Genomic DNA, 12,927 nt, shown 5'->3' on the forward strand with positions numbered 1-12,927 from the left:
AAGCCTCTTTGTAACATGAGGGCTCCCCACAGTCAGTGAGCATCAAGTAGTCAACCCCTGGAACAAACCTGTCAGGGACTCTGGAGGGTCTAGTGGACCTCCGTACCCAATGACCATCATTTGCAGGTTGCTGTCCAGCCTGCATATCACCCATTGGTGGCTCCTGTTCCATGCCATAAGGCTGAAAAATCATGCCCGGTATCTCCTCCAACTGTGGTATATCCATAGGGATATCTTCTGCCATATCTGGCTGTCCATTTGGACCATTTTCAGCACCATTTAAGGGCTGGTTTTCCTGCTGTAATGGCTGATTTACAGCCCTTTGTTGTTGTCCATGATGTCCATCATCATCAAAGATGACTCTGCCAGGCTCCTGTTGCCTTGCAGGCTCCTTATACATGCATGTTTCATCAAAAATGACATCATTGCTGCGTATGATCTTTCTATTCATGGGATCCCAAAGTCTATACCCCATTTCACCTCTGTCACCATATCCTAGGAATATGCATTTATGAGACTTAGGATCAAGTTTGGTGCGCATTTCCCTGCGTATGTGCACGTACGCAACGCAACCAAACACTCTCAAGTGCTTGTATGACGGAGGCTTCCCTGTCCATACTTCTTCTGGCACTTTCCCACCAAGCCTCGTGTTAGGTGACCTGTTTATAAGGTGAACGGCTGTCATAACAGCTTCAGCCCAAAAACCATGAGGTAATGCAGCATGTGACAACATAGAACGGACCTTCTCCTGTATGGTCCTGTTCATCCTCTCTGCTGTCCCGTTTTGTGGAGGATCATAAGGAGTAGAGAGCTCCCTCTTGATGCCTTTAGCATCACAAAAGTCCTGAAACTGTTTGGACGTATACTCTCCACCATTGTCGGAACGCAAAGCCTTCAGTGTTTTGCCAGTTTGATTCTCAACAAGAGCAACAAACTTCTCAAACACTGAGAATGTATCACTCTTCAAGCGAAGAGGATAGACCCACACCTTGCGTGTGGCATCATCAATAAAAGACACAAAATATTTTGCCCCTCCCAAAGAAAGCTGAGGCATCTCACATACATCTGTATGCACAAGCTCTAACTGAGCATCTTTCTGTCCAAGAGCTTTCTTGTGGGGGCACTGTAGTTGCCTACCATATATACAATGCTCACAAAATTGAAAACTTGAAAACTTTAGAGAAGGCAAGTAACCCAAACGAGACAATTGCTCCATTCCTTTGACACTCATGTGTCCCAACCGGCTATGCCACATAGAAATTTCCGGCAGCTCGGTTGCATTTACATTAGCATGGTGACAAACACCTGCATGCATGAAATAAAGAGTGTCCACCTTAGAGCCTCTGGCAACAACCAGTGAGCCCTTACTAATCTTCCACTTTCCACTACCAAATGTGGTAACATAATCAGCATCATCAAGCTGTCCAGTAGAAAGCAGATTCTTTTTGATCTCAGGCACATGCCTGACATCATGGAGCATAAGCTGTGAGCCATCTGAAAATACAAGCCTCACGTCACCTCTGCCAAGAATTTTGCATGCATGGTTATCACCCAAATAAACCACTCCTTCATTGCCAGCAGTGTACCTGACAAACAAGTCTCTGCAACCTGTGACATGAAAGGAGGCACCTGAATCAATGATCCATGAGTGCATACCATGACCACCTGTAAGAAGTGAATGGGCATCAAGTGAAGACGTAAAGAGGACCTCATCCTCACTGCCACCTGCATGTGACACATTGATTTCTTCGATCTTGACTCCACTTTTGCCCTTTGGCTTTACATCTTTGGCTTCATCCTTCTCTTTGTCTTTGCCTTTTCCCTTTTCCTTTTGATCATTTTTCCATTTGTAGCATTGCTTTTTGATGTGTCCCTTCTTGCCACAATAATGGCATTCCAAATCCTTTTTGGAGCGAGACTTGCTCCTTCCCCTTTCTTGGCTTTTCCCCCTTTGCTGGGGTCTCCCACGTGCATTCATTGCATTAGACTTGCCAACAGAGTTGTTCTTCCTGTTCATCTCTTCTTGAAGAAGAGCACCCTCAACATCTGCATATGACAGCATAGCATTCGAATTGCTAGTGGCTGTCCTGAATGTGTCCCAACTCTCTGGCAAAGTGCATAACAAAAAAGTGGCTTTGAACTCATCGTCCATTGCCAACTTTTGATTTATAACCTGGCTGACAATACCATTAAACTCATTGAGATGGGCTGTCATAGAAGCCCCTTCCTTCATCTGAAGGCCTATGAGTTTCTTCAACCAATACACTTTGCTTGAGGCACTTTGTTGGGCATACAAGTCCTGCAATCTCTGCCACATTCCCCAAGCTGTCTTCTCTTCACGAATGCTGAAAAGTAATGAGTCTGACACAGACAACATGATAGTAGATCTTGCCAGCTCATCCATATCTTCCCACTCTTCAGCCGTAAGAGAAGCGGGCATCACACCCCTTTCTTTGATAGGCTTGTGCTGCTTTTTCTGAAGCAACACATTGTAGCACTGGGTTTGCCAAATATCATAATTATGCGAGCCTTCAAGCTTCTTGATGTGAAGCAATGAAGAGCTCTCACCTGTGGTTGCCATAGCAAAATACAACCTGTAATGCCTGACTCCCTGCAGATGTGCAAACACTGCACTCAAGATGTGCAAACACTGCACCCAAAGCACACAAAGTGCTCACAAATGTTCTCCCAAGCTTTATCTCCCACTGCGGAAGCAAGAATGCAACTTTTCTCCCACTTTTTGTGATGAAAACACCAAAATCTGGTTGCTGCAGATTTTGGACAGCACCTTAAATGTGCTCTTTTGCCTTTCCAAAGTACTGTACAGCAGTACCAAGTGCTAACCAATGATGTACCAAACCTGTCCCGGCAAGTACAGCAGCTGAATTTGAACCTTTTGGTCACTCAAAACAGTGTACAGCCATGCCAAAACATGCACAAAGCTGTGCCAAATCTGTACCAGCAGGTACAATAGCAATAAATGCTCTCCTGGCTGTCCAAATGAGTAAAAATCAGACTTTTACAGTCCTGTACACTGCATAAAACAGTCCCGAACAGAAATTGGGCAAAAGCCCCTTGACTGCAAGCTGATTTCTGAAGATTCAAGGCATAAATGTCTTGCCTGCTGCTTTGCCAAGCTCAACAAGCATACAAACTTGAAAAGCCCCTTGATTTAAGATCAATTTCTGATCATACATGGTACATTGACGCACATGAAGGCATCCAGAGTGTTCACGATGCTTCCCCCTGGCCACATATACATCAAATACGTGAAAGCCCCTTGATTTACAAGCACATTGGGTGCTTGTAAGGCATCAGCACATTAACCACAGCATCAAATGCGATTGCCTGCATGCAAATCAACTCAATCGGCACAAAAGCCCCTTGATTTGCACTGCAATTTGCTGCAATTTGCTGCAATTTTGTCCAAATGTGCGATTTCTCACATCATACAGCATGTATGAGTGCTTAATTGCACAATTACATCAAAAGCCCCAAATTTCGACCTTTATTTCCTGCAAATTGATCCTGATTTGATCAATTTCCTGCAAATTGATCCTGATTGTGACCAATGTCACCCGATTTTGCCAATTTTGCTCCAAATTGAGCAATTGGGCACCTGTACCTGCTCAATTGATTGATTTGACAAGGAAAATTCAAAATTAAAGCAAAATACCTTTGATTTCAATCCAATTTGCAGGCTGAATTTTTTGTTGCAGGAACCTGCTTTTGTTCTGTGCAGGTGAGAAGGGGGGAACACGTTTGTGTTGATGCTCTTTTTAGCTTTCCAATGAGGGCTAATGAGGGCGCCAAGCACATCCTGGAGGTAGGTGCACTTCGCTTGGATGCCTGCTGGGCAATGTAGCTGCACACCTGGCTGACCTCCACGACCAGCTCTCCACGCCTGCAGTCGACGGGTCGTCAAGAGCGCTTCGCTTCCTTTGCCAGGTTCGCTCGCTCACTTCGCCGTGTGTTAAAGCTCGCCGTCCAGCGCTGACAAGCCTGCGTGTGAATCGCGTTGGGTTCGCGCAGGCCTCCTCTTTGCCACGTATTCGCCTTAGGCTGCGAATAATTCATCACCCGCCTTCGCTCCTTCGCTCGTTTGGTAGCCTTCGCCGTCGAGCGCTAAGTCGCCTACGCTCACTTAGCTGCCTTCGCCTCACTTTGTGCACCAGCGCTACACGTATAATTGGGTTTCGCCTAGCGCCAGTTGAACAAGGCTCTGGTTCGCAGCCTGCTTGGCTGCTGGGCAATGGGGCAGCCCACGCTGATGGCTGGGCAGCAGTTGAGCCAGCCCACGCCTACTGGCTGGGCAGAGACCAGAAAAAAATACAGGCAGCTCCAAGAGAGATTCAGCAGGCGACCAGCTCCAAGAGAGATTCAGCAGGCAGGAGCCATCAAGGAGAAGAGGGAGGGACCAAAGCTCTGATACCAGTTGATGGGGAGAAACCTGTCAATTAGGGTTTAGAGATCATTCATGGGAGACATACACAGAGAAGCAAGGGAGAGAGAGAGAGAGAGTTGTGGGGATAAGTCAACTCATGAAAAGCATGAGTGTGTGACTCCCCTATCACACATGTATATTGCACTAGTACACATAGTGCACTTAGTACATTAAAAGTACTAAGTGTACTATGTACTATAACTTATGGGCTTGTACACACTATAAGGGTGGGCATAACGCCTTTACCCCAACATTGGGGGCGCTCTAGCTTGCAGCCGCCGCTGAAAAAGAAGCTCCTTCCAGGCTCAGCGCCTGGAAGCAGCCCCCGAACAATAAGCTTCCCCAACAAGGCTCTACTCTGATCAGCTGGATCTATAATGCCCAAGCCCCCCTGGGCCAACGGAAGAGTAATAACTGCCCAAGCAACCTTAGCCCGGGCCGGCTCACCATCCCGCCCAGACCAAAGAAAGTTCCTGATCAGCCTCTGTACCTGGCTGATGCAAGAGCTCGAGAAAATCCAACAAGACGTGATATACCACAGTCGCTAAAAGCACCTGATTTGTCACCACCACCCTCCCAGCCAAGGAAAGCCGAGCTGTACTCCAATATAAAAGCTTCTTCCGAATGCTCAGAAGAAGCGGGGCGATCTGCTGCTCAGGTGACAAATCAAGTCCAATCTGGCATCCCAGATACCGCACTGATGTGCCAGGAGGAATCCATCTAAAACCCGGGTCTGGGCTCCATGCCGGAGCGCGGACGCTACTGATCCAAAAAGCCACTGTCTTGCACCAATTGATCAATGCTCCTGAAGCCACACCAAAAACCTGTAGAGATTGCTCTGCCCTCTGTAGATTGGCCTCCTCGCCATGCAAAAACAATCCCGTGTCATCAGCAAACTCAGAATCAAGCAAGTCCTCACCCCGGACTGGAAGCTGGAGTCCTCTCAAACCAACCTCCTCTGCTATCAGATACATGCTCATAGCCTCTACAAAGAAAAGAAAAAGGAACGGAGCGAGAGGGCATCCCTGCGGACTGATCTGGTCAGCTCAAAACTCGGTCCCTGTCCTCCTGCCATCAACACCTGGCTATGAGCTGTGGAATATAGAGCCGCCACCCCTCGAATCCAGTCTGGCTCAAAACCCAGGCGAAGCATAGTGCCCTCCAAAAAAACCCAGTCAACTCTATCACAGGCCTTCTCAAAATCGAGAAGCATGACGACCAAGTCCTCGCCGAGAAATCTAGCTCGGGCCGTCGCCTCCCAGAAGGTGAAAATGTTGTCAAGGATACTGCGCTCCTTGACAAATCATGTCTGAGTACAATGAATCAAATCCCCAAGGAAGACCTGGATCCTCAAACTCAGGGCCTTGGCTAGGACCTTGTAGACAGTATTGAGGATCGTAATAGGCCTCCACTGCCGAATATCATCTGACACTCCCTCCCCCTTGAAGATAAGAAAGACCAAGCCCTCTAAAAAACTCTGTGGCATCATCCCAGTGTCCAAAACATGCTGAAAACCCCTGCGGAGGCCTGGCCCCAAAAGGTCCCAATAGCGCATAAAAAAGGCAGGCGTCAATCCATCCTCCCCAGGGCAACTATGACACAGGAGGGCCCTCAAAGCCTCACCAAGCTCATCCTCTGAAAGAGGCTCACCCAAAGCTGTGCGCATACGATCTGTGACCCTCCTCTGCACATGGACCCACACAGTCTATCTGCAAGCATCACGTGCCTCCGTGGCTGGCTCTGCTGAAAGCAGGTCTCTGTAGAACTCAGTGGCAATAGCTCTAATCTCCTCGGGCTCAATGGCTAACGATCCGTCCTGCCTCCTGAGCTGGCGTACTCCTGCTCGTGCATGGCGGGGTCCGGTGATCTCAAAAAACCCCCCAGTCACTCTATCACCAAGCTGAGTTTCAAGCACCGAGCCCACCAATGATCCTATCCTGGAAAGAAGCGGAAGGTACTCGCGGCGAAGTCCAGGAAAGCAAACTGTGACATGGAATAGGCGCTCTCCCTGCTCGGCCGCTGCTGGGTCGAAACCATGCTGCCCATGTCTGAAGAAGGCCCGAGCGTCCCTGATGTCAAGGGGACTCATGGCTAGGACCTGGGCCACGCTCTGGGCTGTCTCGAACTCAATCTGGTAGTGTCCGCGGCCCAGTAATTGAACGTCCAAGATCTTGCCCAAATCTGCAAGAAGGTGGACCTGGAGAAGATCCCGGATCTCCCCTCTGCTGGGACGGGTGCCAACTATATGGCAGATGGTGGAATCTACCTGGAGGCGTTTCACCTCTGCAGCAAGGCTCGCTTCCTCTTCTGGCGAAAGAGAAAGCCTGATGGGGGTATCCTCAAGGGCGGGTGAGGGGGCTGCGGAAGAGTCCCTCTGAGGTGAGGCGGGAGGGGACTCCATCAGAGTCTGAAGCTGAGTCGAGGGCGAAGCGGAGACGGAGGGTCCTGCAAGAACCAAGCTGCACGAAAACAGGGAGAAGCGCGGAGCAGGGAGGGAAAGACCGAAAGCGAGGGGGGGAGGGGCGGATGACAAAGGAGAGAAAAGGGGGGGGGGGGGGGGGGGGGAAGGCGAGGGGAAGCGGGAGCGGACAGCGGGAAGGGCGCGATAGGTTGCGGGACGGGCGCGATAGGGGGGGGCGAAAAGGGGAGAAGGGTGCGAAAGGGGGGCGGGGGTAGGCGGGCGCGAAAGGGGGGCGGGGGGCGCAAAAGGAAGAGGGGACAGGCGGGACGCGGAGGGGAGGGGGGCGGGAGCAGGCCGGGACGAAGGAGAGGGCGAAGGCGAGGGCGAGGGCACGGGCGAAGGCAGGCAGGCGGGGGGCGAAGGTGAGGGACGAAGGCGATGGCAAAGGCGGGGGCGAAGGCGGGCAGCATGCTTGAGCCGGGGGGGCGCGGGGGGGGGGGGGGGGGGGGGGGGGGGGGGGCTTCAGCGAGCGTGCAATGTTCCATTGCTGTCTATTTTCTGCAGTGCACTTGCTCTTGTGTTCTCAGATTTTGTCATCATCTCCGCTGCATATTCTGACACAACCCTTCCCATTGCTGCCTGTCAAAGCTACCATCTCAAGAGAAAAACAAAAATCCTTGAAATGTTTAATATTCACAAATCCATGTTACTCTTGCAGTAGCTTTTAAACACACGTACCATGGTTTGAGAGGCTAGCTCTTTCGTGTTCAGTTGTTCTGCCAATATCGACAACCCGCCAAGCCCTAGTGGGATATGCAGGATGCTGAAGTATGAGATCATAACAGTCACCACTGAATCGGGATCCCATATGACATGGGGCAGCAGCGAAAATGTCTGCACAAACAGCAATACCTGATCACCATTTGAATGCACTGAAGGTAGATACTAATCTTTTAAATCCCCCAAATATTAACACTAAGAGGAAGAGTATGTGTATTAACTGCCAGTCTCAAATATAAGAAGACAAGATATGCATCCTATATTAACAGCCCATCTCAAAGTCCATAACATTGTATTAGTAATGTTGGGCAGGCATGGAGGGTAAATTTATAGCATTTTCCCTGTGCTTAGCTTGATCACAGAAATTAACAGCCCACATAGGTGTATCTTATTATAATCCGCCCTTGCAAGTCTCCGCCAAAGAGCCCCCAAGCAAGAACTATGGCTCTAGACAACCAAGTGAAAGAAGGTGCAAATGTCTCCTCCTATACCTGTGAAGCATGCCTCCTGTCCATCCCACTCCCTCTTCTTTTGACCACATTGCAGCCACCCTTGCAAGTCTCAGGCTTCAGCTACCCAGTCCCCACACCTAAAACACTTCCATTGCGTGCCTAACCTCACACATTACCCATTGTGCCTGTTGCACACTTGCACTACTCTTCCATTGCCTGCTGTTACATGTCAAGTATCGTCGGATTTCCTAAAAGCAGACATGTAAATTAGAAGTTTGGAGGGCTTCGGGGGTCAGGTGGGTTAGGTGGTTAAGGTGTTGGAGGGTGGCCAAGGTATTAGATGTTGTGTTGAAGGTGTAAAACCAAAGGGGTGTAAAGCCTAAGGAGATAAAGAGGACATGAATTGTTCGGTATCTTTAACCTACTTCAAAAAGTTAAGGAGTGACCACACAAATTTAGAAACTCATTCAATTCCAATAAACATCAGGTGCAAGCAGTCAGCACTTCTCTTCAAGCATTGTCTGAAGCTATGAATACATAATCTTGAGTAATAATCTTCCTAAAGCCTCATATCATCAAAGAATACAAGCACCCACTTATAGAGGAAAGGTCCAAGCACCTTGTTCATTAAAGCTCGAAATGTTACCGGCGCATTGCATAACCCAAACAGCATAACCAAATAATGATAGAGACCTCTCTTGGTCCAAAATGCCCTTTTGTACTCATCACTTTCCTTTATTCTCAATTAGTGATAGCTCGATCTCAAATCAATCTTAGAGAAGAAACATGCACCTTTCAACTCATCAAGCAAGTCTTCAAATCCCTATAATCCATGTACATGCGAAAAGTGTCATCCTTCTTCTTGACCAAGAGTACGAGTGATGCAAAAGATAATTGGCTAGGAGTAACCCATCCCATGTCCATAAGCTCTTGCACTTGCTTTTTAGAAAGAAAAACAGAGAGATAATAAATTTATATATAGAGAGAGAGAGATAGAGGGGACCTGGGAGAGTTCATGATTCATGAGTATATAGAATAGAATATATACTGTCTTGATGTGTTAAAGAGAGAGAAATGAAATGAAATGAAATGTTATATTAACGTCTTCAAAAGGCCAAAGTGACCTATGAGACCAAAGTTACAACCATGTGACATCTCATACTTTGTCACTTTGGCCCAAGGTAGGATCAAAACGTACGTACGGATCCAATCCGTACCGTACATCCATACCGTACGGGGATCCGTACGTACGGAACGATCCGTACGGTTGTTGGTTTTTTTTTTTTTTTTTTTTTGCAGCGTGCCTGCGTCTTGTGTCTGGACTCTGGAGGCCGTATGACCTCAACCTTCCGGTAAGGGCCAGCCGCCATGCTCTCTCCTCTACAGTTGCACTCTCTCTGTTCGCTACTGTCGCCGCCGCCTTCTCCCTGGGCCGCCCCTTGCTCACCGCCGCCTCAGTTCGCCTCTGCCCTCACCGCCCCTGTTCGCTTCGCGCCTCTGTGTGTAGCCGCCCTCTCTGTTCGCCACTGGCGCCCAGTACGGCTAGCAATATGCTGGCCCGATCGCTTTTTCCGACCCATCCTTGCCCAGGCCCCCAAGGCAGCAACATAACTCTCTCTCTCTCTCTCTCTCTCTCTCTCTCAGAGCCTTAGCCCACCATCTGTGGACGACTCACTTGTGACAATGTAACTTGTCTTAAGTAATAAGTATTAAGTATTAAGTACGATTAACTTATTAAATATGATTGACAACTTGTGATTCTAATTTCTCACTTTTGAATTAGTAGGTTTGTGACCTTGTTGTATCTCTATTTCGAAAGTTTTATATGTCAATGTGGACATGGATTGAAATTTTATGTAGGTGGCTGAAATTTCTGAGATTTTATATATTTTTACCAATGGTACGTATTTTTACGTACCTTAATTTTTTTTCCGTACCAAACAACGTACAGTACGTACGGATCCGTACAGTACATAATGTTTGGTACCACCTTGCTTTGGCCTTTATAGGGATCTATGAGCCCGCTAAGATGATTATCTTTGTGGACGATCATTTTACTTACTCTTCGACATAGACCTACTAGAACTTTTGAGCCTATTGCTTAGAACATAAAAGAATGCTGGATCAAAGAAATAATTCTTTCACTCGAGCGTAGTTGAGTCTTAATCTATTTTACATATGTGTGATTCACTGTTTGGATTATTTTCACAACTCATAATTTCTTATAAATTAAATAAAATTTAAAAATTATTTCTCTATTATTTCTTAATAATGTACAATATAGATAGTAAGAAAGTTATTGTGAGGAGTTTCATGGATGTTAATGATAGAAGCCATCATGCCAAGTATTTAAAACCTCAACAATATGAGGCAAAAGTAGATAATGAGAAGGCTCTCAACGAATAATGCATGCTTTTAAGTGGTGCCAAAGGAAACTAAAAACCTCTACTAAGTGGGTGCGACATAACGATGGTGAGAAGACTCGAAATGGAAAAAAGACAATAAACTTAACACTAGAGAAGATACTACATTTGGTCAACAACACAAACTCTCATATATATTAAATGTGGAGAGCTTCATTGTTGATCTTGGTAAGCGCATAAGCAATCATGAAAGTGGGAAAAGCAGTTCAACTCGAGAATCAGTTCGTACCATTGTAAGTGGCAATGGCGAGATCAAGGATATGGTTGAAGCTACCTCCTCCGTGTAATGGATACATGTGGTGCTTTTGGAGAAGCACAACTTTGTGATGTTGGTTGTTAAAAGACAATTGATGTTATAAAAGAGAAACAAGTTTGGTAAGTACCCATGTTGATAGGCTTAGAATGGAAGTATCAAGTCTTAAAGTAACATTGAACAGGTTTAGGGCTTTAATTACCAAAATGAGTCGTAGATTGCAAATTACCAAAATGAGTCATAGATTGAACAAGTTTGGGATTTACAATCTACGACTCATTTTGGTAATTAAAGCGCCAAACCTATTCAATGTTACTTTAAGACTTGATACTTCCATTCCAAGCCTATCAACATGGGCACTTAACTTGTCTTGTTTCTCTTTTATAACGTCAATTGTCTTTTGACAACCAATATCACAAAGGTGTGCTTCTCCAAAAAGCACCACATGTATCTATTACGAGGAGGTAGGTAGCTTCAACAATATCCTTGATCTCGTCATTGCCACTTACAATGGCATGAACCGATTCTCAAGTTGAATTGCTTTTTTCCCTTTCATGATTGCTTATGCGCTGTCCAAGATCGACAATCAAGCTCTCCACATTTAACACATGAGAGTTTATCGCTGACCAAACGAAGTATCTTCTCTAGTGTTAAGTTTATTGTCTTATTCCCATTTCGAGTCTTCTTACCATCGTTCAATTTCTTGTGGCATCGCTTAAAAGCATGCATTATTCGTTGAGCCTTTTCATTATCTACTCTTGCCTCATATTGTTGAGGTTCTGAATACTTAGCATGATGGCTTCTATCATCAACATCCATAGAACACCTCACAATAACTTCCTCACTATCTATATTGTACATTATTAAGAAATAATAGAGAAATAATTTTTAAATTTTATTTAATCTATAAGAAATTGTGAGTTGTGAAAATAATCCAAACAGTGAATCACAAACCAAATCACACATACGTAAAATAGATTAAGACCCAACTATGCTCGAGTGAAAGAATTATTTCTTTGATCCAACATTCTTTTATGTCCTAAGCAATAGGCTCAAAAGTTCTAGTAGGTCTATGTCGAAGAGTAAGTAAAATGATCGTCCGTAAAGCTAATCATCTTAGCAAGCTCATAGACCCATTGAGTCTTCTGTAGATGCTAACAGAATCTCTCTCTCTCTCTCTCTCTCTCTCTCTCTCTCTCTCTCTCCCTCCCACAAAGAAATTCTTTTTAAATAAACATATATTAACAAATCAAGACATTATATATTCTATTCTATATATTCATGAATCATGAAATCTCTCAGGCTCCTCTATATATAAATTTATTATCTCTCATAATGGACTCATTTACTACAAAGGTAAACTCTACCTTGTGCCTACATCAAGCTACAAGAAAAGGGTGTTAGAAGATTCAAGAGATACATTCTTCTCCATTGTCGGGACACATGGGGCTGTTTAAGACCTTTGAGAAGGACGGAAGAGTTTTTAATGGAAGGGAATGTGGAAAGATGTGTATACTTTTGTGACAAGTTGCTTGCCTTGTGAAACAAAACAAGGATCCCACACATAAGCCCGGTGATTTGCTTCAGCCTTTGCCTATTCCCGATGGCAAATGGACACACATCTCCATGGATTTCATCACGGGGCTTCCTCATACAAGGAGGAGATGGAATAGTATATATGTGGTGGTAGACCGCTTGACAAAAGTGCTGCATTTTATTCCTTCCAAGGTCAAATTTTAAGCATCTATGGTTGCAAAACAGTTTGTGGATCATGTGTTCAAGTTGCATGGAGTGCCACAATAAATTGTTTGTGACCGAGATGTGAAGTTTATGAGTTCATTTTGGAGGACATTGTTTGAGATCATGGAGACTGTTTTGACACCTAGCACCGCCTATCACCTCGAAACCGATGGACAAACCGAGAGGGTGAACAAGTGGGTAGAAACTTACTCAAGGCAGTATTGCCATGATGCGCAAGGTGTTTGGTGAAACCGGCCTCTGGTAGAAACCAAAGTGCGATAGACTAGCAGTCACCCTTCCACTTGTAGTCCAGATATGAAAACAAATTTGATTGGAGCTAGAGTGCCCCAAATCTGAAATAAAACCGACACCTGTTGGCCCCAAAGGTTGGCGCCCCTTGCGGTATTTCTTTATTCAATTTCAAAAATATGTAA

The 12,927-nt window shown here is 45.8% G+C and overlaps 1 protein-coding gene across 5 annotated transcripts in view; it reads right to left on the bottom strand.

Moving 5' to 3' along the window:
- Positions 1–12,927, bottom strand: part of LOC147617023 (uncharacterized) — a 49,238-nt gene that overhangs the window by 17,109 nt on the left and 19,202 nt on the right. For 4 of the 5 annotated variants that reach the window (XM_086776658.1, XM_086776656.1, XM_086776654.1 and 1 more), the window contains exon 2: positions 7,584–7,739. The exons of the other annotated variant lie outside the window; for it this stretch is intronic. In XM_086776658.1, the coding sequence (XP_086632784.1) occupies positions 7,584–7,739 (156 nt within the window). The remainder of the gene's footprint in view (positions 1–7,583; positions 7,740–12,927) is intronic. 5 annotated transcript variants of the gene reach the window in all.

Source organism: Cibotium barometz, chromosome 37 (genome assembly GCF_041138505.1).
Source record: "Cibotium barometz isolate CiBa-2024 chromosome 37, ASM4113850v1, whole genome shotgun sequence".
Lineage (NCBI taxonomy): Eukaryota > Viridiplantae > Streptophyta > Polypodiopsida > Cyatheales > Cibotiaceae > Cibotium > Cibotium barometz.